The sequence below is a fragment of the Cervus elaphus genome, chromosome 8 (genome assembly GCF_910594005.1).
Source record: "Cervus elaphus chromosome 8, mCerEla1.1, whole genome shotgun sequence".
Classification (NCBI taxonomy): Eukaryota; Metazoa; Chordata; class Mammalia; order Artiodactyla; family Cervidae; genus Cervus; species Cervus elaphus.
Genome location: NC_057822.1, coordinates 226,392 through 254,323, shown reverse-complemented (window position 1 = coordinate 254,323; position 27,932 = coordinate 226,392). Strand labels below are relative to the sequence as shown.

General features: G+C 51.7%; 2 protein-coding genes across 3 annotated transcripts; one reads left to right on the top strand and one right to left on the bottom strand.

Moving 5' to 3' along the window:
* Positions 1-1,109: 1,109 nt before the first annotated feature.
* HSPB7 (heat shock protein family B (small) member 7) lies at positions 1,110-4,290 on the top strand. 2 transcript variants are annotated; one of them, XM_043908901.1, is made up of 3 exons: positions 1,110-1,795; positions 2,324-2,454; positions 3,456-4,290. In XM_043908901.1, the coding sequence occupies exons 1-3, from the start codon at positions 1,615-1,617 to the stop codon at positions 3,633-3,635; spliced, it is 492 nt and encodes a 163-aa protein (XP_043764836.1). In that variant the 5' UTR covers positions 1,110-1,614; the 3' UTR covers positions 3,636-4,290. The 2 variants fall into 2 exon arrangements, with proteins under 2 accessions (XP_043764836.1, XP_043764835.1); XM_043908900.1 differs by having other exon boundaries at positions 1,272-1,795; positions 2,324-2,469.
* Positions 4,291-14,633: 10,343 nt separating this feature from the next.
* LOC122698893 (steroid receptor associated and regulated protein) lies at positions 14,634-17,814 on the bottom strand. The gene is made up of 2 exons (XM_043910565.1): positions 17,639-17,814; positions 14,634-15,450 (listed from the first exon to the last, which is right to left on the bottom strand). Exons 1-2 carry the CDS (start codon positions 17,724-17,726, stop codon positions 15,014-15,016), a joined length of 525 nt encoding a protein of 174 aa, XP_043766500.1. The 5' UTR covers positions 17,727-17,814; the 3' UTR covers positions 14,634-15,013.
* Positions 17,815-27,932: the final 10,118 nt, after the last annotated feature.

Genomic DNA, 27,932 nt, shown 5'->3' with positions numbered 1-27,932 from the left:
GCAGTCAGAGAGGCCTCCATGGGGAGGAAGAACCAGCGCTGGTCTGGGCAGGAGGGGAGCAGGGGCCCCAGCCTCCGAGGTCAGCCTTCCCTGGCTTCACCCCCCGATGCCTCGTGACGTCAGGCCAGGCTCCGCAGGCCTGTGTGTGAGCAGGGGCTTCTCGGTGTTCTGGGCCAGCCTGTCTCCTTACACGGATGTTCAGGTGGCCCGCTGACCTGTGTGTGAGCAGGGGCTTCTCGGTGTTCTGGGCCAGCCCGTCTCCTTATATGGATGTTCAGGTCACCTGCTGACCTGTGTGTGAGCAGGGCCTCTCAGGGGGCTCTGGGCCAGCCCGTCTCCTTATATGGATGTTCAGGTCACCTGCTGACCTGTGTGTGAGCAGGGGCCTCTCAGGGGGCTCTGGGCCAGCCTGTCTCCTTATATGGATGTTCAGGGTGCTCTGGCTTCCTGGGGGATTTGGGTCAGATACCTCCAGTTTCAGATCCCAGCTCTGCCACTTCCGGGGTGCAAGCCCCAGGCTCTCTGTGAGACTCTGTTTCTCCATCTCTAAAATGGGAGCAACCTCTCCTTGCAGGGATTGAATGAGGCCACACTGGAAAGCCCCCAGCCAGGAGCCCAGGCCCAGCAGGCCCCTCAGAACTCAGAGCTAGAATAACCGTCTCCCCGGGCCTCCTTCACCCCCAACTGAAACCTCTCCTGCTGCCTCCCCGGCCTCTCCTCTGAGCTGGAGGTCAGGCAGACAGCTCCTGGGAACAGAACCTTCTATATCGTTAAGGACCATTCCTGAATCATCTGCTCTCCTCCCCTGAGTCCAGACCCAACCCAACCTGCCTCAGCTTTCTCCTCTGGGTCTTGAAACATTCCAGAGTCGGGGTGGTGGGAGGGGCAGGGGGCAGAGAGACAAGCCTGACATTTGGGTCCCTTGGGGGGCTGGGAGGGGAACAGCTGCACGTTTTATTCCCCCCTTTAGGGCTGTCTCAGGCCTCCCAAGAGATGACCGTGAACATTATCTGTCCTGGTTGGGGAAGCCCTTGCCTCACACGGGGATTCCCATGCACCCCTGACCTTGCATCTCCTGACCTCCTCAGATCCAGGGCCTTGGTCCTCTGCCCTGATCCCTCGCACCAAGGGCTGAAACTTCGGGGGAAAGGAGGCAGGAGAGAGAAAACTCTCTGCAAGAGGTCTGCAGTCTGATGAGGGAGGCACAGTTCTTCTACTGCTGGGGGAAGACAGAGACTCAGAGACAGGCGTGCACAGGGGCCTGAGGCAGGCCCCGTCTGAGCGGCGGGGGGCGGGGACAGCACAGGCCCCCGCGCGGTTGCCGCGGCGGCTCCGGGGCTGGAGTTATCAGCCTGGAATGCCAGGCGGTGAGCTCAGCCTCGCGGCCGCCCGAGTTAAACTGTCAACAGGGCTGTCTCACTGGAGAAGCTCCCCAGCCCCTCTGGGCCACGGAGAGGACTAAATTTAGCCGGTAGACAAGAGGCTGGCCCCGCGCCCGGGGCGGCCGGGCCTTATAAAGCGGCGGCGGCCGGGGCCCGGCAGCTCCCCGAGCCCGCTGCCCCCCGTGCTGCCTGCCCGCCCAGCCCGCCGGCCGGGGCCTGCCGCCACCCGTGGATGAGCCACAGGACCTCCTCCACCTTCAGAGCGGAGCGGAGCTTCCATTCCTCCTCCTCCTCCTCCTCGGCCTCCCACAGCCTCCCAGCCCAGGACCCACCCATGGAGAAGGCCTTGAGCATGTTCTCCGAGGATTTTGGCAGCTTCATGCGGCCCCACTCGGAGCCCCTAGCCTTTCCAGGCAAGTGCTCGGGGCCCCGTGGGGAGGGGAGCCGCGCAGGGCGGGGACACGCAATGGTGTGGCCACCGCCGCACCTCCAGCGACAGGTGCTACAGCTGCGGCCCCGTGCGGCCGCGGGGCAGATGTGGCCGGACAGACAGACGCAGCCAGGACGGCGGGCCTTCAGGAGACAGTGCTGGCCTGGGGTCAGCTCTGGTGCCCGGGTCAGGCGGGGCCTGGGGCCAGGTCCTCTCTGGAGTCCTGAGATCTGCAAGCCTCGGGGGAGGCACGCAGACCCCTTCCTGCAGGCCTGGGGCGGGGCCCCGCAGAGCGTCATACACGCACGCCCCTCCCCCACAGCCTCTGCTGGGCAAAGCCCCGCCCCCTCGGTGCAGAAGGTGGGCCGCACGAGGTGAGGGGGGCGGGCGGGTTAGGAGCCATGCTTGAGGCGGCGGCAGGGCCTCAGGGTCTGCCCCTTCACCCCGCACCCGAGAGGGAGCCGGAAACCTGGCCCTGGAGACCAGCCTGCCCTGTGCTCTGCCCACCCAGCGCTCCCCACGGCCCGCGCCGGGGGACCGGGCAACATCAAGACCCTGGGAGACGCCTACGAGTTTGCTGTGGACGTGAGTGACTTCTCACCTGAAGACATCATCGTCACCACCTCCAACAACCACATCGAGGTGCGGGCTGAGAAGGTGAGCCTGTTCCCCCGCCGCGACCCTGGACTTCACACCCGTACCCTCTGCACAGGCGCCCCCCTATCACTGCCCTTCTCTGCCCCAGGCTCCCAGGTGCTTTCTTCAGGAGCCAAGGGAGCCACAGGGGAGGGGGGAGGAGCAGAGGGGTGCAGGAAGGGGCCCCCAGGAGGCGAGGCGAGAAAGGGAACTGAGAGGAGGAGGACGGCCCTTCCTCTAGGCCTGTGGGTGGTGGGCGCCTCATGCCTGGGGCCAGCTGGGGAACGAGCTCTCGCCCCTGACGCCCCTCAAGGCCTCGTTTCTCCCAGACCCAGGGGCCCGGCTAGCGTCTCCTCTCTGGACCCCTGAACTGGGCTCAGGGTCAGGAGGCCTGCGCCCTGGAGGAGGTGGTGGCTGCGGCTGAACAGGGAGGTGCCCCTTAGAGAGAGGGGCTGCCCACGGCCGCCTCTGATGGCCCGGCTTCCTCCCTTGAGCCCAGAGGGCCCCCATCAGGGAGCCAGGCCCTGCGGTGCCAGGACCAGTGGGCAGCACGTGCCCACCCTGCCCCCACCAGTGACTCAGCCGCCCGGGCTCCGCTGGACACTGTGTGCTGGCGGCGTCAGGGGCCGCGGCTGCCAGCGGCTGACGGACATCCACACACACGGGAATGCGAGCAGCTCCTTGCTGCTCAGGAGCCCCGGATACGCCCCCCCCCCCCCCCCCCGCCTCCCCACTCCTCCTCTGGGCTCTCCCCCCGAGCCCCGCCCTCCCCCAGCCCGCTGGGGTCCTCTGAGCTCCTCTGCACGGTCTGGTGTTCAGCCGGAGGCCACCGTTGCCCTGGGCAGCTCGGACGCCAGGCCCTTGCACCTGAGATCAGGAGCTCAGGGCGCGTGGGGCCCAGCTGGGGTGGGAGCAGGGAGCAGGGGCTGGGGCTTGACGTGAACAGGCTAAGGGGTTTGGGGGGCGTGGGGGGGGCAGCCCGCCCTGATCCTTCGGCCCTTCTCCAGCTGGCAGCCGACGGCACTGTCATGAACACCTTCGCTCACAAGTGCCAGCTGCCGGAGGACGTGGACCCCACGTCGGTGACCTCGGCCCTGCGGGAGGACGGCAGCCTCACCATCCGGGCCAGGCGCCAGCCCCCCACGGAGCACGTGCAGCAGACCTTCCGGACAGAGATCAAGATCTGAGGGCCGCCCCGCCCCACCCCCCACTGCCCCGTGTCACGTTCTCCCCCTCCGGCCAGCCAGAGTGGCTCTCCTGATCCCCTCGTGTCAGCCCCTCGTGTTCCCGGGCTGAGACCCCACCCCACCCCAGACCCCAGGTGGGTCATCCCCACCCCCAAATGAGGGCTTCTGCTCTACCCAGGGCAGGCCGGGGACCCCCCTGCCTCACTCGTGGCCCCCAGATTGCAGATACGGCCTTAATCCAGAACAAAGGGTTTGGGATGGGAACAGGAAATCCCAGAGAACCCGGTTTGGAGAAGGGGGTTGGGACAGGCAATCTGGGCAAATAATCTGCAGGACAGACAGACATATTCTTTCATCTTTGGAGTCGCTGCAGGGTAGGGGAACTGGGTATCCGGGACCCCCTTGGCCAAGGGGAGCAGGAGGGCTGAGGGAGGTCGCTGACAGAGGCGCCCATGAAACCCAACTGCCAGGCACGGAGAGGCAGGAGACAGCCCTGAGGGTCCGTTTCCCCGCGGCCGTTCTCCAAGCCCGGAGCCCGCTGCTAGGCTGCCCGCTCACGAGGTGTCCCATCCAGCCCACTGCCCCCGGGCAGGGCCATGTTGTGTCTGTATATAGATGGGGTTTTTCCAATACAGCTGGTTCGTGATAAACTGTGTGAACCGTGTGTCACCTGCTCATGCCTCCAGGGAAGCCTGGGCCGGGGGCGGGGCTGACCCTTCCTCCTCCCACCTGGAGACCTGGGCTCCTAGGACTGTCTCCACTGCAGACAAGTCAGCCAACAAAAGGAAGCATGGATGGGGCTTGAGTCCTGGAGGTAGGATCCCAGCTTCCCACCAACCTTCCCTTCTGGCCGTCTGCCTCCCCCATCCTCCCTATCTATTACCTGTGAAACTATAGGCATGGAGTGTGTGTATACCACATGCACACAAACAGGTGCGCGCGCGCGCACACACACACACACATATGCATGCCCGGTTACCCTTGTCCTTCAAATACTAAGCGTTACCATTGGTTGCAGCCCAATTCAGAACATTCTTTCTTTCTCAATTTTTGGTCACACCCTGCAGCCTGTGGGGCCTTAGTTTCCTAAGCAGAGATTGAACCCGCACCCACTACGTGGGGAGGCGGAGCCTTAACCACTGGACCACCAGGAAACTCTCAGAACACTCTGAAATCAGGTTTACAATCTTTACTTGTTACTTTTATCAGTGGGGACGGAGTCTGAGTAGCTGAGCAGCCAGCTTGCGCACTGAAGCCTGGGTTTGAACCCAGGATGTCGGAAGCCGCTCTTGAACCCCACCTGCCCCTCCGTGCAGAGGGGAAGAGCTCCCCTGTTCTGCCTCTCCGCTCTGCATCTGCCCCACAGCTTCCTGCTAGAGAGAGAATACCCCTGTCCCTCCTCATCCCCAGGCCAGAACAAGGACCTCCTGCCAGCCTCCATTCTGGGGGCCCCCAGCTGCCCCCCACGACCCTGGCACAGTTTCCCACATTCAGAGGTAGGGCTGAGCGGGGAGGGTGGGTCCCTGTCTGTCCGGCCTCCTGCGCTTCCTGGGTCAGTGCTCTGTGAAGTGGCCTCGTCCCTGCCGTTCTGGGGCCCTCAGGGGATGACCCAGGGCGGGGTGGGTCCTGGCATTGTATCCTGCACACACAATAAACGGCAGAATCACCGGCTTCTGGAGGTCACCCGCCTGAAGTTTTCAAGCTTGGGGTAGGGCAGGAATGGGAAGCTGGATAAACATCGTCTTTCTTGAGATTGGGGGGCTGGGGTGGTAGCTCAAGTAAAGGTCAAGACGGCACAGAAGTATGGGTTCCTTTTGCCTCCTGCCTTGGTTCCTGGGCCCATTGGGCAGCCTTCTGGGAATGGTTTCCCTGAAACACTTGAGTCGCCTTCTCTTCCAACTGCCAGCCCCTGCTCCTACCTGCCAGGCACTGTCCCAGGCACGGGGACACCAAGAGTGGGCCAGCTGCACTGGGCGGCTTTTGAAGCCAGTCTTGTACCAGCCGGGTTGGAGGACCACAGAGGCTGAGGGACTAACCTAGGGGCACACAGCCTGGGCAGAGGCCGGCTGGAACCTGGCTGGGGAGCGGACCGGTTCAGGGAGTCTGAGCGCCCTTTGGAAGGACGCCCCACACAAACCACCAGGCGCTACTGAAATGGGAGTTCCAGGCAGCTCGGGGCAGTCTGGAGGAGGGGAGGGAAGGGAGGCAAGGGGCGCGGTATTTCCAGTCTCCGTGACTCACCGATTCCACCGGGCTATTTGCAGCCCCGACACTCATCGCTGAGGAGTTGGGGGGAGGAGGGACCAGCTCTCCCACTCCTCCGACCCCTACTTGGGGCCAGGCTCACCTTGGCGTCCCCAGCCCAGCGGCGTCCCTCCCTGGGACAGGAAAGGGGGCAGCTCCCCGGTGGCCAATGGGGCCGAATGTTCCCCACCCCTAGGGCCCCAGCGGCCCCTCCCCAGACGGGGCTTTTAGAGGCTGAGGGAGCCGGTGGAGACTGAAGGCGCCCTCCTGCCAAGGTGACCCGCGGAAGAGGAGGGCGGGGCTGGGGACCTCGGCCTCAGCGCGTTGGCTCCGCCCCCTGGCGCGGGGCAGGCGGCCGCTCTTTGTCTCCACTGGACCCCTACGCTTTCCAGGTTAAAAATAGACCTGGCTGCGGGTCCTGGGCTCCGCCCCCACCACGTGAAAAATAATTATAGCAGCCCCATTCATTGAGCTCCTAGTGTATGCCAAACACCTGCTCACGCCCACCATCCCGCAAGGTGGGCGCCAAGGCAGACAGGCGGCTCAGAGAAGTCAAGTGACTGGCCCAAGGTCACACAGCTGGGAAGTGGCATGGCTAGAATGTGAATCACTGTGGCTCTAGAATGTCCTCTGCTGGGTCAGCTCAGATCAGTCCCCCACTCCCTGCCCTCCTGTATAGGGAAGGGGAACCCTTACATCTTACAGCTTTAGCAGAGGGTGTGGGCAGGAGGCAGGGGAGGTTGAAAACACGCAGCCTTCCAGGGCTGGAGATCTGTGAGCAAGTCCAGGTCCAGTGCCTGATGGGTGTGGAGGAGCTAGGAGGTGCCATCACTTTCAAAGGCCTAGCCCAGACCAAAAGCCTCCTCCTCCCAAAAGTCCTCCAGAGTTACCAGGTCAGAGTCACAGAGCTCAAGGAACCCCAGGCCCAAAACTTGTGTTTAAAAGAAGCTCAGATTCAGATGAGATGAGCACATGCCCGGGGCTGAGGGCAGACTTGAGCCTTGGTTGGCCAGCCCCATATCCTCTGGGAGTCACTCCCAACTCCTCAGGTTTGATGGGGGACCCAGAGCCTGGGAGGGGTAGGGCCTTGCCCTCCGTCACACAGCAAGTCAGTGTCAGAGACGGGATGAAGACCAGGCCTCTAGAACTTCAGGCCAGAGCTTCTTTGCCAGACCACCCCCCATCCCCAGACCACCCTTCCCTGACCCACTTCCCCGTTGTACCCCTCCATCTTCCCTCACCCCTGTCCGCTTCCCGTCTGCCTTGGATCCTAGTTCTGCGATGGCAGAAGATGCCTTATTCTGCCTTCTTGCTCCCAAGCCCAGCATGGGAAAGGAGCTAAATAAATGCTTGTGGAATTTTTAAAAAAAGCTCAGAAGCCTTAGTGAAGAGTGGCAGGTCCCTGGTGGCCCAGTGGATAAGAATCCACCTGCCAATGCAGGGGATGTGGGTTCATCCCTGATCCTGGGAGATTCCACATGCTGCGAAGCAACCAAGCCCCTGTGCCACAGCTACTGAGCCCGAGTGCTGCGGTGGCTGAAGCCTGCCCGCCTGGAGCCTGTGCTCCACAGAGAAGCCCATGCACCGCAGCGAAGAGCAGCCCCCGCCCACCGCAACTAGAGAAAGCCGGGGCGCGGTGGCGGCGACGACCCAGCGCAGCCAAAAATACACAAATAAAATCTAAAAACTTCCTTAAAAAAAAAAAAAGAGTGGAGGTTCAGGACTTTCCTGGTGGTCCAGTGATTTGGGTTTGATCCCTGGTCAGGGAACTAAGATCCCACATGCCAGGACAGGGAGAGAGGCAACTAAGCCAGAACGCCGCGCATCTGTCGAGCTGGCGCACCACAACCAGAGAGTCCGCAAAGCCGCAATGTGTGCGGATCCTGTGCGCTGCACCTGAGACCTGATGCAGCAAAATAAGTTAAAAAGCGTAGTTCAAACGGGGCCCTAGACATGGATAGGTGACTAACGATCGAAAGTGTGTGATGTATAGATTTCATTAAAACAAAGAGTGGAGGATCAGCTGTAGACTCTGGAGCCACACCACCTGGGTTCAACTCTTGTCTCTGCTGCTTGTGAGCTGTGTGATCTTGACTAAGTAACTTAACCTCTCTGTTGCACCATGGCAAGAATATACAGAAGAACTGTACAAAAAACATCTTCACGACCCAGATCACTACGATGAGGTGATCACTCACCTAGAGCCAGACATCCTGGAATGTGAGGTCAAGTGGGACTTAGGAAGCATCACTATGAACAAAGCTAGTGGAGGTGATGGAATTCCAGTTGAGCTATTTCAAATCCTAAGAGATGATGTTGTGAAAGTGCTGCACTCAACATGCCAGCAAATTTGGAAAACTCAGCAGTGGCCACAGGACAGGAAAAGGTCACTTTTCATTCCAATCCCAAAGTTGACAATGCCAAAGAGTGCTCAAACTACTGCACAATTGCACTCATCTCACATGCTAGCAAAGTAATGCTCAAAATTCTCCAAGCCAGGTTTCAACAATACATGAACCGTGAACTTCCAGATGTTCAAGCTGGTTTTAGAAAAGGCAGAGGAACTGGTGATCAAATTGCCAACATCCGCTGGATCATCAAAAAAAGCAAGAGAGTTCCAGAAAAACATCTATTTCTGCTTTATTGAATATGTCAAAGCCTTTGACTGTGTGGATCACAATAAACTGTGGAAAATTCTGAAAGAGATGGAAATACCAGACCACCTGACCTGCCTCTTGAGAAATCTGTATGCAGGTCAGGAAGCAACAGTTAGAACTGGACATGGAACAACAGACAGGTTCCAAATAGGGAAAGGAGTACATCAAGGCTGTATATTGTCACCCTGCTTATTTAACTTCTATGCAGAGTAAATCATGAGAAGTGTCAGACTGGATGAAGCACAAGCTGGAATCAAGATTGCCGGGAGAAATATCAATAACCTCAGATATGCAGATGACATCACCCTTATGGCAGAAAGAAAAGAAGAACTAAAGAGCCTCTTGTTGAAAGTGAAAGAGGAGAGTGAAAAAGTTGGCTTAAAACTCAACATTCAGAAAACTAAGATCATGGCATCCAGTCCCATCACTTCATGGCAAATAGATGGGGAAACAATGGGAACAGTGACAGATTTTGTTTTTTGGGGGGGCTCCAAAATCACTGCAGATGGTGATTGCAGCCATGAAATTAAAAGATGCTTACTCTTTTGGAGAAAAGCTGTGACCAACCTAGACAGCATATTAAAAAGCAGAGACATTACTTTGCCAACAAAGGTCTGTCTCGTCAAGGCTATGATGGTTTTTCCAGTGGTCATGTATGGATGTGAGAGTTGGACTATAAAGAAAGCTGAGCCCTGAAGAATTGATGCTTGTGAACTGTGGTGTTGGAGAAGACTCTTGAGAGTCCCTTGGACTGCAAGGAGTTCCAACCAGTCAACCCTAAAGGAAATCAGTCCTGAATATTCCTTGGAAGAACTGATGTTGAAACTCCAATACTTTGGCCACCTGATGCAAAGAACTAACTCATTGGAAAAGACCCTGATGCTGGGAAAGCTTGAAGGTGGGAGGAGAAGGGGATGACAGAGGATGAGATGGTTGGATGGCATCACTGCCTCAAGGGGTATGAGTTTGAGTAAACTCTGGGAGTTGGTGATGGACAGGGCGGCCTGGTGTGCTGCAGTCCATGGGGTCACAAAGAGTCAGACACGACTGAGCGACTGAACTAAACTGAACTGAACTGTTGCACCATAAAACGGTGCTAACAGGTTCTACCTGCTGTGGTTGTTTTGTAATACACTTAAAGGGCTTGGTACATATGGTTGACTATAGTTCACATATGCCATGCGCTGAAAACACCCAGAAGGGCTCATTTAGAGCCCCCTAATCTCATTTCTGTTTGAATCCTGACACTCCATCTCTGGCTCCATTAAGATGAAGACTTGGACTGGAAGGGCAGAGGAGCTGCCTTGTACCTGGGGTCCGCTTTCCAGGAAAAGCAGGTGAAACAGACAGAAAAGGTAGGTTCCTGGGACTTCCTGGTGGTGCAGTGGATGAGAATCCACCTGCCAGCACCGGGGACACAGGTCCAATCCCTGGTCCCAGAAGATTCCACATGCCACGGACAACTGCAGTCCATGCACCACAACCACTGAGTCTGAGCTCTAGAGGCCTCTCGCTGCACCTCCTGAGCCTGGAACCCGTGCTCTGTGACAAGAGGAGCCGCCAAAATGAGAAGCCCCAGCACTGCAAGGAGTGGCCCTCGCTCACGCAGCTAGAAAGCCCGAGTGCAGCAACACAGACCCGGTGCAACCAAAAAAAAAATTAATAGTAATAATAATAAAGTGGTCAGTTCTCCAAGGCCCTCCTGGAAGACCTGTCTGGGCCCTGGGGGTGGGGGAGGTGGGCAAGAGAAGCACCTGGAAGCCTTGGTTTCCTCTTCCACAAACAAAGATCAGGTAGCACCCTCCCAGGCCCGCTGTGACAGCCAGAGCCAGATGGTGTTTAGTGTAAGCTCGGGAAATGCTAAGCTCCTGTTAGAATCTCTGTGTTTGTTTTCTGAATGAGGAAACCCAAGCTTCCACCCCCTGACTCTGCCCTCACACGGGAGAGCGTCCTGAGGAGCAGGGAGGCTGGAGTCTGCCAGGCTGGGGTCCCAGGCAGGAGCCTCTGGGCAGCGGGATGGTGCTGTTTACAGTCAGCACAGCGGGCCTGGGCTCACCCCGAGCAGCCCCAGACCTGTCCTGAGCTCTGGGGCCTTCCAGCGCCTGGACCCAGGGGCAGCTTTCCCTGGGGGTCTGGGGGCTGCTGGCAGGATGGGGGCCCTGGGGAGCCTTCCTGAGGGGCATGAAGCCGGGCCGCTGGCCCCAGGGAGCCGGAGGGGAGAGAGCAGACCGCAAACCTGCCTCTCCCTCCTTGCTTCCCTCCCTTCCTTCTACTTCTTCCTCCCTTTCTTCCCACACGATTCTTGAGCACGTGTCATGCACCAGGCACTTTTAGGGCACTGGGGACACAGTCCTGATAGGCGTGGCTGCCGACCTGGAGACGCACTCACCGATTCACACTTCTACTCGCTGCTTCAGAAAGGTCTTTCTTCTTTGTTGGTTCATCCTCTCAACAGCTTTTCAGTAAGTTTCTGTGATATGGTGGGTAGATAAAACTCTGAGGACGCGCCGTCTCCACTTCAGCCCTGGCTCTGCCACTCGCTGTCTGCATGACCTTGGGCCAGTCACTCCAGCCAGCCGGGCCTCAGTCTCCTTATCTGTACAATGGGGCGGCCCCCACAGGACTGTGGGGAAGAGGTGAGGTGTTCTCCTCCACCTGTGTGCCCAGCGCAGTGAGGGCCTCAGTCACTTGTTCAACCCTCAGACACCCCCGCACACGGCCAGACCCTGGGGACTGTTCCTTGGGGAAATGATCCCTGGGGACTGTTCATTCACTCCTTCAGCAAACAGGAGCAGAGCACCTACAGCACAGTACAGGCTCATGACGCTGTAACTGCATAGTCACACTGTCTGCGGTTTGGACTTGGTGACCTTGGGTAAATCATTTCATCTCTCTGTGCCTCAGTGTCTTCACGGGTCCAGTGTGAGAGGAACTGAAGTGGCATGTGGTGTATATAAAACTATCAACAGTGACTATTCGAGAGGAAAGGGACATTGATTAGGGTAAAAGCCTGGCTTCTGAAAGCTTGGCCCTCTCCCAGTCCGGAAGGCGGGGCTGCCCAGTCTGATGCTGGGGTGACACCTGCTGGCAGGAAGCTAGGCCTGCAGCCCTACCCTCTTCCTGCAGGGTCCCAGACTCCCAGCCCTGCCTCTGGTCTCTGCTAGTTCAGTGATTCTCAGCAAGGGGAGGACAGAGGAGGGGATGTCAACAGTCCAGACTCCTCTCTCACCACCTCTCTAGGACAGAGCATTACTGCCTTTGCCTGGATTAAGATGCAGCTTCCTCCCCTGCCTTCCTCTCCCAGCACAAGAGCTAAGGCATCTTTTTTTCACAAGGCGGGTCGTAATTTCCAGTAGTCCCCATCTCAGAGGCCTGCAAGGCCTCCCGTGAGATGGTCCCTGTCACTTCTCCGGCCTCTGTTTGGAGTGTGTACATGCATTCTCTCCCCCAGCTGGAGGACAAGCTCCTTGATGGCAAAGCCTTGTCTGTCTGTCACTGTTCCATCCCAGGGTCTAGCCCAGAGCCTAGCACACAGTGGGCGCCCAACAAATACTTGGTGAATGAATGAATGAATACTCCAGCCAGACTGGCCCTTCTCCCTGGAGCACTCCCCACTCTTGCCCCTTGTCTTGGTATGACTCACTCAACTGGTCAGATTTTAGTTTAGATGCCACTTCCTGCATGAAGCCCTCCTGATCTCCTCTCCTGAGTGGCCTGGGCACCCTCCTCCAGCCCCAATCTCATTCTGTGTGCCCTTACTGCTGCACTTACCAGAAGTTACGACAATCAGCAGTCGTCTTCTTTCTCACCTCCCCGACTTGGCTATGAGCTCCTTGAGGACAGGGTCTGCTCTCTCTAGATCCCCTCTGTTTAGAAGAGACACTGCCAGGAGGAGAGGCCATCTGCTGTAGAGCTGGTTTGGGTTCTAAGCCCAGCTTCACCTGTCTATGGGCCATGAGTGCACTCCTCAACTTCTCTGTGCCATGGTTCTCTAATATGTGAAATGGATTAAAAAAAAAAAAAAAGGCGCTTCTCTGTACAGGCATTTCCCTGGCACAGAGCAAATGGTCAATACATGTTAGCCACCAGTGTTTGTGTGTGCATGCTAAGTCGCTCAGTCATGTCTGACTCTTTGCAACTCTATGGACTGTGACCCACCAACCTTCTCTGTCCATGAGATTCTCTAGGCAAGAATACTGGAGTGGGTTACCATGCCCTCCTCCAGGAGATTTTCCGGACCCAGGGATCAAAACTGTGTCTCATATGTCTCCCGCATTGGCAGTCAGGTTCTGTACCACAAGTGCCACCTGGGAAACCCACCAGTGTTCGTAGGAACCTACTAAAACATTAGTGAATAAATGAACATTCAACAATTTTAATCCAAGAGCCTTGAGACCCTCTTCGTCAGCATCTCTTAGACCTTCATCTTCCCTCAGAGCAACTTCCACTTCCTGCTGAGGACCAGGATTGCCCTGGGGGAAAGGGACAAAGTTCCCCCACCTACTTTTCTGTGTCCCTAGGGGCAGTATAAGCCTGGTATGCAGTGGATGCTCAATAAGTAATATCTCATTTTCATCTGTTCAAGCATGATACTCCCTTCCCTTTCTGAGTACTTCCACCCTCATCCTGAGAAGCCAGTTCCCCTTATTTCCCACCCCATCTGGGTCCTTAAATCTCCCATCCTGAGTCCTATGCCCTCCCGGTGATCCTTGGTGACCTACACTCTTGCACGGTGAGCTAAGATGACTGCAGTCACTGTATCGCCCCTGCCTGTTGTGCTGGGAGGTTCTGACTCCTACTCTGGATGAGAAACCAACCAGGTGATCCTGGGGAGGATAGTTCCCAGTGCTGGCTCCTTCTCATCTTTTCAGTTCAGTTCAGTTGCTCAGTCATGTTCGACTCTGTGCGACCCCATGAACCGCAGCACGCCAGGCCTCCCTGTCCATCATCAACTCTTGGAGTCCACCCAAACCCATGTCCATTGAGTCGGTGATGCCATCCAACCATTTCATCCTCTGTCTTCCCCTTCTCCTCCTGCCCTCAATCTTCCCCAGCATCAGGGTCTTTTCCAATGAGTCAGCTCTTCGCATCAGGTGGCCAAATTATTGGAGTTTCAGCTTCAACATCAATTCTTCCAGTGAATATTCAGGACTGATTTCCTTTAGGATGGACTGGTTGGATCTCCTTGCAGTCCAAGGGACTCTCAAAAGTCTTCTCCAACACCATAGTTCAGAAGCATCAATTCTTTGGCCCTTGGCTTTCTTTCTAGTCCAACTCTCACATCCATGCATGACTACTGGAAAAACCATAGCTTTGACAAGATGGACCTTTGTTGACAAAGTAATGTCTCTGTTTTTTAATATGCTGTATAGGTTGGTCACAACTTTCCTTCCAAGGAGTAAGCATCTTTTAATTTCATGGCTGCAATCACCATCTGCAGTGATTTTGGAGCCCAAAAAAGTAAAGTCAGTCACTGTTTCCACTGTTTCCCCATCTATTTGCCATGAAGTGATGAGACCAGATGCCATGATCTTAGTTTTCTGAACGTTGAGTTTTAAGCCAACTTTTTCACTTTCCTCTTTCACTTTCATCAAGAGATCATACTTTTAGATCATCTTTTAGATCATACTTTGTTCCCCACTCAGAGAGGCCTTTCCCAACCAAAATATCAAAAAAACCTCTTGCCAGGAATTCCCTATGAGTCCAGTGGCTAGGACTCTGCACTCCCATTGCAGGGGGCACAGGTTCGATCCCTGGTTGGAGAACCAAGATCCTGCATGCCATGCAATGCATGCTAAATTGCTTCAGTGGTGTCCGCCTCTTTGCAATCCTGTGGACTGTAGCCCACCAGGCTCCTCTGTCCATGGGGTTCTCCAGTCAAGAATACTGGAGTGGGTTGCCATGCCCTCCTCCAGGGCATCTTCCCAACCCGGGGATCGAATCTGTGTCTCATTGCAGGCAGATTCTTTGCCGCTGAGCCACTGGAGAAAACCCTGCATGTCAAGAGGAGCAACCATTAAAAAAAAAAAAAACCCACCTCTTTGTTCCACCATCTTCCATCCCACCACATTGCTCAGTTTCTATACAGCACTCATTATACTGTTCAAATAGTCTTTATTGGGTTGTTTAACCTTTCTCCCCCACCCTCAAGAATACAAACTCCAAGAAAGCTGCAGTGTCTTTTTCAATGCTTTGCAGGGCTGGGAATTGGGAGATGCTGCATTAGAATATGCTGTGTGAATGAGTCAGCCTCATTCTACCTGGCGGTGCCTTATCCTGCCGCTGCTGAAAGGCTAGCAAAGATGGAGAGGAAGGAAGAAGTAGGATGCTTGGGACTGTTTCAGATGTCCTTTCGGATCTAACTCTCCTTCTCTGGCTCAGGTAGAAAAGCCTTCTGCTCGGCTGGGGAGGCAGGCGTGGACCCAGGGAATCGTGCAGGGATCCCGAGCCTCCCCGCCCACGGCCAGGGTCCCGCAGTTAATCCGCCTGTGCGCAGACGCAGGAGGAGAGGGCCTTGAGGGAGCCGATGACCGTTCCCCACGCGGAGGACCGCGAGGACACGGCCTTCACGGGGCTCCCCTTGGCTTCAGGAGCCTCCGCAAGGCCTCCTGGGCTGGCTGGGGGGGAAGCTTGGGCCGTAGTCCCTCTGCAGGGGGGGCCTGGGCAGGGCCCCCTGGCCTGCGCAAGGCCCCCCCCACCTAGCGGAGCCTCCCGAGTCAGGTTGGGGGACTGCTTTTCCCCGCATAACAAGATGTAGGTCTTCATCGGAGGGACGGCAGGTCCCGGGTTGGGACTGGGGGTGCGGGGTGGCCCCGGGGGTGCTGCCAGGGAGATCTGCTTCCCTCGCGCACAGTCGATGACGAAGGTCAGGTGAGCTCTGGGGATGGCCTTCTGCTGGCGCGCTGGCCTTCCGCCTGGAAGGGAGGAGAAGGCCGAAGGTTTGTGATGGCGCAGCGCGGGGGCGGCTCCAGTGATTTGCGTGTTCGTTCACTCAACCGGGAGTTTTTGTGTTAATTTAATTTTTATTTTATATTGGGATATAGTTGATTTGGGCTTCCCTGGTGGCTCGGTAAAGAATCCGCTTGCCATGCAGGAGACAGGGGTTGGATCCCTGGGTTGGGAAGATCCCCTGGAGAAGGAAATGGCATCCCACTCCAGTATTCTTGCCTGGAGAATCCCATGGACAGAGGAGCCTGGCGGGCTGCAGTCCACGGGGTCATAAAAGTCTTATCAACCAAAGAACAACAGAAGTTGGTCGACCATGCTGTGTTAGTTTCAGGAGAACAGCACAGCGATCCAGTTATATATATATATATATCAGACATATATCCATTCTTTTTTAGATTCTTTTCCCGTATCTGTTATTACAGAATTTTGTAAAAAATATGTATTTACTTATTTATTTGGCTGCACAGGGTGTGAGGTGCAGAATGCCAGATTTTTTATCTTTGTGTCATCTTTCAGTTAAGACATATGGAATGTAGTTCCCCAACCAGCGATTGAACCCAAGCCCCCTGCATTGAGAGCACGAGGTCTTAGCCACTGGACCAGGGAAGTCCTGTTATCACAGAATACTAAGTAGAGTTCCCTCAACAGGGATTTAACTATATGTTGTGCGTGCTAAATTGCTTTAGTTGTATCTGACTCTTTGAGACTCTGTGGACGGTAACCCACCAGGCTCCTCTGTCCATGGGGATTCTCCAGGCAAGAATACCGGAGTGGGTAGCCTTTCCCTCCTCCAGGCGATCTTCCCAACCCAGGGATCCAACCCACATTTCTTATGTCTCCTGCATTGGCAGGTGGGTTCTTTACCACTAGCGCTACCTGGGAAGCTCTAACTGTAGGTTAGTTGACACACAAAAATGGGAAGACGGTGGGGCTTAAGAGCATGAATTTCAGCACTGGGGAGGCCTGAATATAAACCTCTCTCCTCCCCACCCCCATCAGCCCTCTGCCTTCCGGGAGCACAGAGCCCACCACATCAGAGCCTCTCAGCCCCACCATGCCTACACCTGCCTGGGCAATTTGTTAGCATGCAGAGTCTCTGGTGGCTCCGTGGTAAAGAATCTGCCTGTGATGCGGGAGACCTGGGTTCAGTCCTTGGATTGGGAAGATCCCCTGGAGAAGGGAATGGCTACCCACTCCAGTATTCTGGCCTGGAGAATCCCATGGACAGAGGGGCCTGGCGGGCTACAGTATATGGCTCGCAAAGAGTCAGACATGACTGAGCGACTAACACTTTCACTTCACTTTCTGGTGCAGCAGGTCTGGGCTGGGGCCTGACGGTCTGCATTTCTGAGAAGCTCCCAGGGAATGCTGATGCTGCTGGCCCATGGACCACACTGTGGTGAGCAGTACGAGGAAAGCCCGACCTCCTTTTACAGGTGAGGGAACTGAGGCTCAGTGTGCAGGTGTTAGTGGCCTCAGGAAACACTGCTGTGCTCCCGTCCTCCCCCACCATACTCTTATCTACCTGTCCTCTCTGCCTCGGGGATCCTTACTGTATCTTTCCCCACCAAACAGGGAGCAGCCATGAGCCAACCCAGGGGCTTATCAATGAACCAACCCGGGGATTTATCAAAGAAGCAAGTGCCAGAGCAGGTCTCTCCGAATCCAAAGCCTTTGCTCTTCAAAAAGAACATTTCAAGTTGCCCAAATGATAAACAAAACCATCCTCTTGACTACGTGCTCGTCACCATGACCCAGGCTCAGAAGGAAGCTTCTCTTCTGCTAAGTTAGTTAACGCAGGAAATGTGGCTGATCCTTGAACAACGCCGGTTTGAACTGTGGATCCACTTAATATGTGGATTTGTTTTCAATAAATACCCATTCCTACACAATCCATAATAGGTTGAATCTGTGGATGTGGATGCTCAGGTACAAAGGGATGATTGCAGTTATAGCCTGATTTTCCACTGCTCGGAGGATCAGCGCCCCAGCCCCCAAGTTGTTCAAGGGTCAACTGTAAATGAAGCCCATCCGTGGCTTGAGAATCTTGGCAGCCCCGGAGGGAGGCTGTCTTTCCTTTCCTTCCCTCCCCACTCCACGGCCTCCCCAGTCCCTCTCAGCTGCAGGGCTGAGGCCCCCTCTGTCACCTCTCACCTGAGCTGGTCTCCAGGTTCATCTCAAGGCCCCCGGGGTGGGCGCTCGGCTCTCTGGGGTCTTCTGAGGGGAACGTGACTGCTGCCATGGCGCCTGGCTCGGCACTGGCAGAGGAAGCCGTTTTCAGCAGCCGTGTCCAGAATGCGGGTCCGCACCCAAGGACCAGACCTTTTATATTTACCAGATCCGGATCTGCTGAGTGAATTCCACCAGGAGCCACAGGAACTGGCCTGGAGCAGTTGGGGGATTGCTTTGATCAACGGGTTTATGTCAACAGGATTGCAGTCGGGTGGCTGGGAGGCAGGCCTTCTACCAAACACACACTGTTTCTTCCAAGCTCAGCGGCTTCCTCCCTTGGGACGAGCCTGGGAACCATCTCTTCCAGGCCTCAGTTTCCCGAACCTCAGTCATTGCCTGGCTGCATTCCCAGTTTTTAGCTGTTTTATTTATTATTTTTGGTCTCACCTAAGAGAAGGGGGCGGCAGAGGATGAGATGGTTAGATAGTGTCCCTGACTCAATGGACATAAATTTGAGCAAACTCCGGGAGACAGTGGAGGACAGAGGAGTTGGGCATCCTGCAGTCCGTGGGGCCACAGAGAGTCGGACATGACAGCGACGGAACAGCAACAAAGAACTATATGGAATATTACTGACAACATGTCCTTGTCATACTCTGTTTGAGCAGCGATAGATTAGGGGAATTAAACCACAAATCTTTGATTACTCATAGTTCTGGATGGTGGGAAGTCCAAGATCAAAGTGCTTATTGATTCTGGTGTTTGGTGAGGACCTGCCTACTGGTTCATGAATAGCTATCTTTTAGCTGTGTCTTCACCTCACAGAAAGTGCAAGAGAGGTCTCTGGGATCTCTTTTTATAAGGGCACTAACCTCATCATAAGGGATCTACCCTCATGACCTAATTACCCCTCCCCAAAGAGCCCACCTCTTCAGTTCAGTTTAGTTCAGTCAGTCGTGTCTGACTCTTTGTGACCCCATGGACTGCAGCACGCCAGGCTTCCCTGACTATCACCAACTCCCACAGCTTGTGCAAACTCATGTCCATTGAGTCAGTGATCCCATCCAATCATCTCATCCTCTGTTGTCCCCTTCTCCTCCCACCTTCAAGCTTTCCCAGCATCAGGGTCTTTTCCAATGAGTCAGCTCTTTGCATCAGGTGGCTAAACTATTGGAGCTTCAGCTTCAGCATCAGTCCTTCCAATGAATATTCAGGACTGATTTCCTTTAGGATGAACTGTTTGGATCTTGCTGTCCAAGCGACTCTCAGGAGTCTTCTCCAACACCACAGTTCAAAAGCATCAATTCTTCAGTGCTTAGCTTTCTTTATAGTCCAACTCTCACATCCATACAAGACTACTGGAAAAACCATAGCCTTGACTAGATGGACCTTTGTTGACAAAGTAATGTCTCTGTTTTTTAATATGCTGTCTAGGTTGGTCATAACTTTTCTTCCAAGGAGTAAGCATCTTTTAATTTCATGGCTGCAGTCACCATCTGCAGTGATTTTGGAGCCCCTAAAAATAAAGTCTGTCACTGTTCCCATTGTTTCCCCATCTATTTGCCATGAAGTGATGGGACTGGATGCCATGATCTTAGTTTTCTGAATGTTGAGTTTTAAGCCAACTTTTTCACTCTCCTCTTTCACTTTCATCAAGAGGCTCTTTAGTTCTTCTTTTCTTTCTGCCATAAGGGTGATGTCATCTGCATATCTGAGGTTATTGATATTTCTCCCAGCAATCTTGATTCCAGCTTGTGCTTCCTCCAGCCCAGCATTTCTCATGATGTACTTCTGCATATAAGCTAAATAAGCAGGGTGACAATATACAGCCTTGACATACTTGACGTTTCCCGATTTGGAACCAGTCTGTTGTTCCATGTGCAGTTCTAACTGTTGCTTCTTGACCTGCATACAGATTTCTCAGGAGGCAGGTTGGGTGGTCTGGTATTTTCATCTCTTTCAGAATTTTCCACAGTTTATTGTGATCCACACAGTCGAAGGCTTTGGCATAGTCAATAAAGTAGAAGTAGATGTTTTTCTGGAACTCTCTTGCTTTTTTGATGATCCAGCAGATGTTGGCGATTTGCTCTCTGGTTCATCTGCCTTTTCTAGGTTTCAAAATATGAATTTTTGGAGGATGTATTCTATCTACAGCATCTTTTAGGTCAATCAAATTTTAAGTCAATTTTTTCTTTTACTGAAAAAGAGAAATATTTGTCTACTGAAAAAAAATGTACAGCCTAAAGTTCAGAGTTATGTTTTTTCAGTGGATTTACTGAGGACTTAAGTCCAAGAGAAAACCTGATCAAAAGAGGTAAGTGTAGAGCCAGGATATATAGGAGTTAAAAAAAAAAAATAAACAAACCAAAACAAAACAAACAAGGTAGTTGAAACATCAAAAGATTACTGTCAGGGACTTCCCTGGTGGTCTAGAGGTTAAGACTCCCAGCTTCCAATGCAGGGGGCTCAGGTTCTATCCTGGGTCAGGGAATGAAGATCCTACATGCTGTGCAGTGTGGCCAAAAAATAAAAAAAAGAAAAGAAAAAGATTACTGTTAATTAAAGAAAATCAGACATGTCACATTAGTGAATTTAGTGCTTTTATATGTATGGGAAGATGCACGAGTTTGGGCTTATTGAAATTATTCCTTTAACATGCACCTCAACTATTCCGTTTTTCTCCCTCCTGAATCCCGTCAGGGTGCACCGTTGGGGTGGTTGCAGTGGTGGCTGGCTTGTTGATTGCAACATTGTTTGTTTACTGACAAGGCAGGTGACATTCTTTGTTGTAGTACTACTATAAATAAATATGTATGGTAGAAGATGCTACCCCAAAGAAGCCCATGCCCTAATCCCCGGAACCTGTGGAAATGTTACCTTACACAGCAAAAGAAGCTTTTGCAGGTGTGATTAAGGGTGTTCCCATTCTGACACCAATTCTGATGATTGCTTTTTTCCACATTACCAAGCAGTTAACATTTTTCTGACATTGCCTACCTGGAGATTGCTTCAGATTTTACAGATTAAGAGGTCAGTCCTACAAGACTGCCCCTGGCACAGACACCAATCACAAGTCCTGGTTGTCAGATGAGTTTCTGACCTACAGATGGGAGGGTCCCAAAACACACTCCTTGGATTCAATTAGTTTGCTAGAGCAGATCAGAGAACTCAGAGAAATGTTTTGCTTATCAGATGGCCAGTTTCTTATAGAAGGATATAACTCAGGGGACTTCCCTGTGGTCCAGTGGCTAAGACGCCACACTCCCAACGCAGGGGGCCTAGGTTCAATCCCTGGTCAGGGAACATAGATCCCCCATGCCACAACTAAGCATTCGAATGCCACAACTTAAGTTCCTGCGTGTTGCAGGGAAGATGAAAGATCCCACATGCCCCAACTGAAAATCCTGTATATCTCAATGAAGATCAAAGATCCCACATACTGCCACTAAGACCTGGGCAGCCTGAATAAATAAATAAATATATATACATTTAAAAGACTGTAACTCAGGAAGAGCCAGATGGAAGAGATGCACAGGCAAGCTGTGTGGGAAGGGCAAGGAGCTTCCACGACCTCTGAGAACGCCACTCTTCCCCAATCTCCACCAGTTCACCAACCCAGAAGCTCTCAATACCCTGTTCTTTAGGGTTTTAATGGAGGCTTCAGTGCATAATCATGATTGATTAAACCATTGGCCATTGTTGGCCACGAATCTCCAGTCCCTCTCACTCTCTGAAGGTTAGTCGGTCGGTGAGTGGGACTGACGCTTCCAACCCTCTAACCTAGCGCTTGGTTCTCCGGCTTCCCTGCTTAGGTGCTGTTGTTCTTGTTCAGTGTCCGACTCTCTGAGACCCCATGGACTGCAGCATACCAGGCTCCTCTGTCCTCCGCTATTTCCCAGAGTTTGCTCAAATTCACGTCCCTGGAGTTGGTGAGGCTATCTAACCATCTCATCCTCTGCTGCCCCCTTCTCCTTTTGCCTTCAATCTTTCCCAGCATCAGGGACTTCTCCAGTGAGTTGGCTCTTCACATCAGGTGGATGTAGGGCCTTTCTAAGAGTCACCTCATTATGACAACAAAAGCCACCCTTTCCCCTCTTCTCAACTGGGAAATTCCAAGGCTGGTAGGAGCTCTGTGCCAGGACCCAGTAGGAAGACCAAATATGCATTTACTTAACAGATCTGGGTTCAATCCATGCATCAGAAGATCCCCTGGAGGAAGGCATGGCAGTTCATTCCAGGATTCTTGCCTGGAGAATCCCATGAACAGAGGAGCCTGGTGGGCCACGGTCTGTAGGGTCGAAAAGAGTCAGACACGACTGAAGCTACTTGGCACGCATGTATTTACAGAGGTATGGACTTTGATGTAGGGATATTGGGTGGATTATCTAAGTGAATACACCCTAATCACACTAGTCCTTAAACTGGGACCATTTTCCAAGCTGAGTTAGAGAGATGTGACAATGGGACAAGGCCAGAATGAAACAAAATGAGACACTCAGTCTGCCATTGATGGTGTTAAAAGACAAACCGGGACATGTTAAACATTTTAAGAGTTTATTTGAATAAAAATTGACTTCAATCAGGTAGCATCCAATCTAGAAGATAGAAAGGAACTCTGAGTAGTTGTACAAAGGCAGAAAGGAGCAGAATTGGAAGTTACACTAGGCAGGAAAGTGGGTTGGTTATCGCAAGGTTACTTTCCCTTTGGAGACAGCAAGGGTTCATCAGGCAACTAACTAACTATAATACAAACTATAAACTAGTTTGTATTTATTTTATAAACTAGTTTGGTCTAGCTTATTTACAGCCTTGTGTCAGCTTCAGCTGTACAGCTTTGCTGCTGTTTCGCCGCCGAGTCGTGTCCAACTCTTTTGTGACCCATGGACTGTAGCCTGCAAGGCTCCTCTGTCCGTGGAATTTTCTAGGAAAGAATACTAGAGTCGGTTCCCATTTCCTTCTCCAGGGGATCTTCCTGACCCAGGGACCGAGCCATGTCTTCTGTGTTGGCAGGCAGATTCTTTACCCCTTAGACACCAGGGAGCCCAGCAGCTGTAAAGCATCGCTCCTCAAAACCCATAACCCTGGTCTAATTGTCAGAAAAACACTGGAAAGATCCAAACTGAAGGACATTCTGCAAAATACCCATTTAGTACTCCTCACAGTGTCAAGATCGTGAAAAACAAGGAAAGACTGAGAAAATACCACAGACCAGAGGAGGCTGAAGGAGACGTGATGACTACATGCCATGTGGAATCCTGGGCTGGATCCTGGAAAAGAGAAAGGGTATTAACAGGAAAACTGGGGAAATCCATATAAAGCCCGGGAATTTAGTGAGTAGTCACGTACCAATGTTGTTTCCTTGGTTTTAACAAGTGTTCCATGGTCACGTAAGATGTGAGCAGTGGGGAAACTGGGTGTGGACTGTACAGGGACTCTCTGCATTAACTCTGAAGCTTTTCAATAAGCCTAAAATTATTTAAAAATTAAAAAGTATTTTAAAAAAGTTTGTGGGGAAGACTCTCATTGGACGCTAGTGGAGGTAACTGGGACACCTCATTTCTCTGATAATTCAAAGGAAATGAATATCAGGAAGACAGTGCAAGTGAGGGTTTGGAGAATTTGGAATCCTCTCAGATTACTAGTGGGATTGTTAAGTGTTTCAGTCACTTTGAGTGGGGCAAGTAAATTAGGAATTTGGATTAACAGATACACACTACTATATATAAAATATATTAACAGTGAGGACCTCCTGTATAGCACAGGGGACTATGTTCAATGTTTTGTAACAATCTATGATAGAAAGTAATCTTAAAAATAATATGTATGTATGTATAATTGAACCACTGAAACACTGTAAATCAATCGTAATTCAGTTTTTAAAAATGGTGCTGTCATCTTGGAAAATAATTTGGCAGTTTCTCAAAATGTTAATGATCGAGTCATCATAGGCTTCCCTGGTGGCTCAGGGGTAAAGAGTCCACCTGCAAATGCAGAAGACGTGGGTTTGATCCCTGATCCGGGACGATCCCACGTGTGGCAGAGCAACTAAGACCGCGAGCCACAGCACTTTGCTCCTGAGCCCTGGCGCTGAGAGTCTTGAAGCTGGCGCACCCTGGAGCCCGGGCCCCACAGAGACACCGCCACAGTGAGACGCCCCAGCACTGCCGTGAAGAGCAGCCCAGCAGTGACCCAGCACAGCCAGGAAGAAACAAGTTTTCAAAAAGACCCACAAAAAATCCTGTAATACGGAGCTTATGTTCCAGTATGATGAATCAAAAAATAAAGGACATAGTGCTTAACAAAGTTATCATAAGACCCAGCAGTTTGACTCAATATGTATACCCGAGTAAAAACACATCCGCACAAAACTTGTACACAAATGTTCATGGCATCATTATTCACAACAGCTTCACTTGTGGCTCAGCTGGTAAAGAATCCGCCTGCCATGCGGGAGACCTGGGTTCAATCCCTGGGTTGGGAAGATCCCCTGGAGAAGGGAAAGGCTACCCATTCCAGTACTCTTGCCTGGAGAATCCCATGGACAGAGGAGCCTGGCAGACTACAGTCCACGGGGTCACAAAGAGTTGGACACGACTGAGTCACTAAGCACAGAGTGAAAAGGACTCCAATGTCCATCAGCTGTTGAACAGATAAACCAAATGTATATTCATACAGCAGGATACTATTTGACTGTAAAAAAGAGTGAAGTACTGATACATGTTACAATGTGTATGAAGCTTAAAATCTAAGTGAAAGAAGCCAGTCATTAAAGACCATATGTTGTTTCATTCCATTTTATAATTTTATATAATGTCCAGAATAGGCAAAACTGTGAAGACCAAAAGTCGATTAGTGGTTGTCAGAAGTTGGGGGAAGGAAGAAATGGGGTTTGGCAGAGTGATGAAAATGTTCTGAAATTAGATAGCAGTGTTGGCTGTGCAACTGTTAATATACTAATAACCAGTGAATTTTACACTTCAAGATGGTGGATTGTATGACATGTTTATAATCTCAATAGAGCTGTTATCTTTTAAAAAATGAGTGCTTTCCTATCTTCCCTGATGAACTGTTTTTCTAGAAAATCATGTGGCCCTGGATGAGGGAAAGCTCTTGTTTACAGAATTTCAGCTAATAAATGTGGAAAGAATGATAGGATCAGAAATGCATCATTTTACAACCTCTAATGAAGTTACTGACTCAGACAAGCATCTTCAAAGGAAGAAAGTACTACGGAAGTTTGATGAGAAACTTTCCAAAGAAAGAATCATGCCGCTGCCACTCAAACCACCCAAACCACCCACTGTATCATCACTAAGGGGTCAGGAAAAAGCTCTGGAGGAGGGCGTGACAACCCACTCCAGTATTCTTGCCTGGAAAATTCCATGGATAGAGGAGCTTGAAGGGCTACAGGTCATGGGGTCTCAAAAGAGTCAGACACAGCTGAACACACACAACAACACACAAAACACTCAACAGCAATTAGGAAGGCTTCTTACCCCCAAAAAAATTGGATCTGAATCTGCTTAGGCGTCTATAGCTATTTTACAGGGAACCGGACAAAGGAACTAATTACAAGACAGCATAAGGAAGGAAATAGAAAAACCCAAAATGTGGGTCATTCTATAGGACAAGTGACCCCATTTCTGCAATAAAGCAATGAAATGGCAATGAAACAAACAAACAAACAAACAAACAAAAAGATCAAAAAACCAAAAAAATGAGACAAGGAGAAAAGATTACTTTGGAACAAAAGTGACTCAGAAGCCAAAACTAACTGTTGACTAAAAAAGATGCACAACTTGAGAGTTTCGAGTTAAGTTTTATTTGGGGCAAAAAGAGAACTGCAGCCTGGGAGGCAGCACCTCAGATAGCTCTGAGAGACTGCTGCAAAGCGGCTGTCGGGGAAGGTCGGTATATAAGGTTTTGTTGAAGGGGGAGTTCAATACCATTAGGCACTCATTTTACAAAAGGTTTCTGTTAGCCATGAGAATCTGATGTCACCATGAAGGGATTTAGTGCTTCTCTAGGAATGAGGAGATGCAAGGATTGAGGTCATAAAATCTGTTCCTAAAAGCATCCAACCATCTAAAGACCTGTCCCGCCAGACTCCCCGGAGCACAGAGTGCCTGAACTCCCTCAGGGACTGCTGAAGGTCAACACAGAGGAAGATGGCAAATGCCTTTGTTGTTCAGTTGGCAATGCTCTTGGTAAGTGCCAATTTGTAGCTGACAAAGCAACCACCCCCCCAAACACCCCACCCAATTGTTACTGCAGTGAAAGAGGACCTTGTATAAATCCTGGTTGGAAAAAATAATAAAAAGATATTTCAAGACAATTAGGGAAATTTTGATTCTGGTTGGATATTAAATGATTCCAAAGAACATTTTGTTAGGCATGATCAGGGCATTGCATAAATGTAAGATCTTTTTAAAAGAATTGCACACTGAAATATATAAAGATGGAATGACTTGATATCTAGGATTTGCTTTAAAACACTTCAGCAAATCTTTTTAAAAAGTGAGTAAGTAAAAGGACTTTCTTGGCCATCCAGTGGTTAAGACTCTATACTTCTGAAACAAGAGGAAAGGGAGAGGACACAGCTTTTGAGAGAATGACATAGCCCAGGGATACAACATAAACTGATTAGAATCAAATGGGTCCAAGATGGCAGACTTGTTGACTTTGATTAGACCTTGATCCTCAGCCAGCAAGCTAGATGGCACACCCAGAGGATCCGTGACAGTTCCAAGGCACCATCAAAGACCAAAAAGTGGGTGGTGGCCCAGCTCCTGGAAATCTCCACCCCTTCCCCAAAGTAGTTGGAATAATCCTCCCACTCATTAGCCTATGGGCTTCCCTTGTGGCTCAGCTGATAAAGAATCTGCCTGCAATGTGGGAGACCTGGGTTTGATCCCTGGGTTGGGAAGATCCCCTGGAGAAGGGAAAGGCTATCCACTCCAGTATTCTGGCCTGGAGAATTCCATGGACTGTATAGTCCATGGGGTCACAAAGAGTCGGACATGACTGAACGACTTTCACTTTCACTTCATAAGCTCTTAACCCTCCATCATTAAGCCTATGAAATTACCCAGTGCATAAAAACCAACCACACCACATCTCGGGCTGCCAGACTCACCCTCTGCGATGGCCCACACTCTCTCTACAGTGTGTGTTCCTCTCTAAATAAATCCCTTATTATCTGTCACCTTGTGTTTCACTGAATTCTTTCTGCAATGACATCAAGCTTCTTTAGGTCCTGAAACCAGGTACTGTGGGTTTTAGCTGGGTTCAAGTCCCAGCCACGTGGGTTAGAGTCCCAAACTGGACTTTGGCTGAGTTCTGGTCCCAGCCATGTGAGTGTTGCAGTTGCAAAGAGCCGGACACGACTGAGTGACTGGACCGAACTGATATTAGTTCAAGTCCCAATCTAAGGTAATCAGTTTCACTTCCACTGCAGGGCGCATGGGTTTGATCCCTGGTGGGGAAGGGGTGGGGTGGGGGGAAGAAGGGTATCTTAAGTACATTTAGCAAAAGTTAACTATAGAATCTGGGTGATAGATGTACAGAAAATATTTCACTCTTTTCACTACTCTGTGTTCTTTACAAAGTTTTCTTTTCTTTTAACAAGTTTTTAAAATGTACTATTTCTGGCTCACTGAGCCTTTGTGGCCACAGGTGGGCTTTCTCCAGCTGCGGTGAGCTGGGGCGGCTACTCTTCAGTTGGGGTGTTCAGGCTTCTCATGGCAGGGGCTTCTCTTGTTTCAGAGCACAGGGCTTGTTACCTGTGAGCGTGCTTGAGCTTAGCTGCCCTGAAGTGTGTGGAATCTTCTTGGACCAGGGACTTAACCAGGGTCGCCTGCTTTGGCAGGTGGGTGCTTCACCACTGGACCACCAAGGGAGTCCCGGAGAATTTCCAAAATGAAAAGGAGTTTACAAGTGCACATCAAGGGTGTGTGCCGAGGATGACTGTGAAGAGTAAAGAAAACCATTACATGACAAGTGAGCAGAGAAAACATAAAAGGAGCATTTACAAATTAAAATACTGTTACATAATTCATGATTGTAAAACGTTTGTAGTCAGCATGATAAACTAAATTGTATAAATAGACATTTGTCGGTTTATCTACAGTGTTTCAGGTTTATATCCTCAGGCTGGTCAACCAAATAAAAAAGTTCTACTTATTCAGAAAGTTCAAGGCAGCCCACGTGTAAATAGTGCCTGAGCGTTGGGAAGACTTTAGGGTAGGGGGTGGGTGAGTTTTAGGCTGGAAGCTCT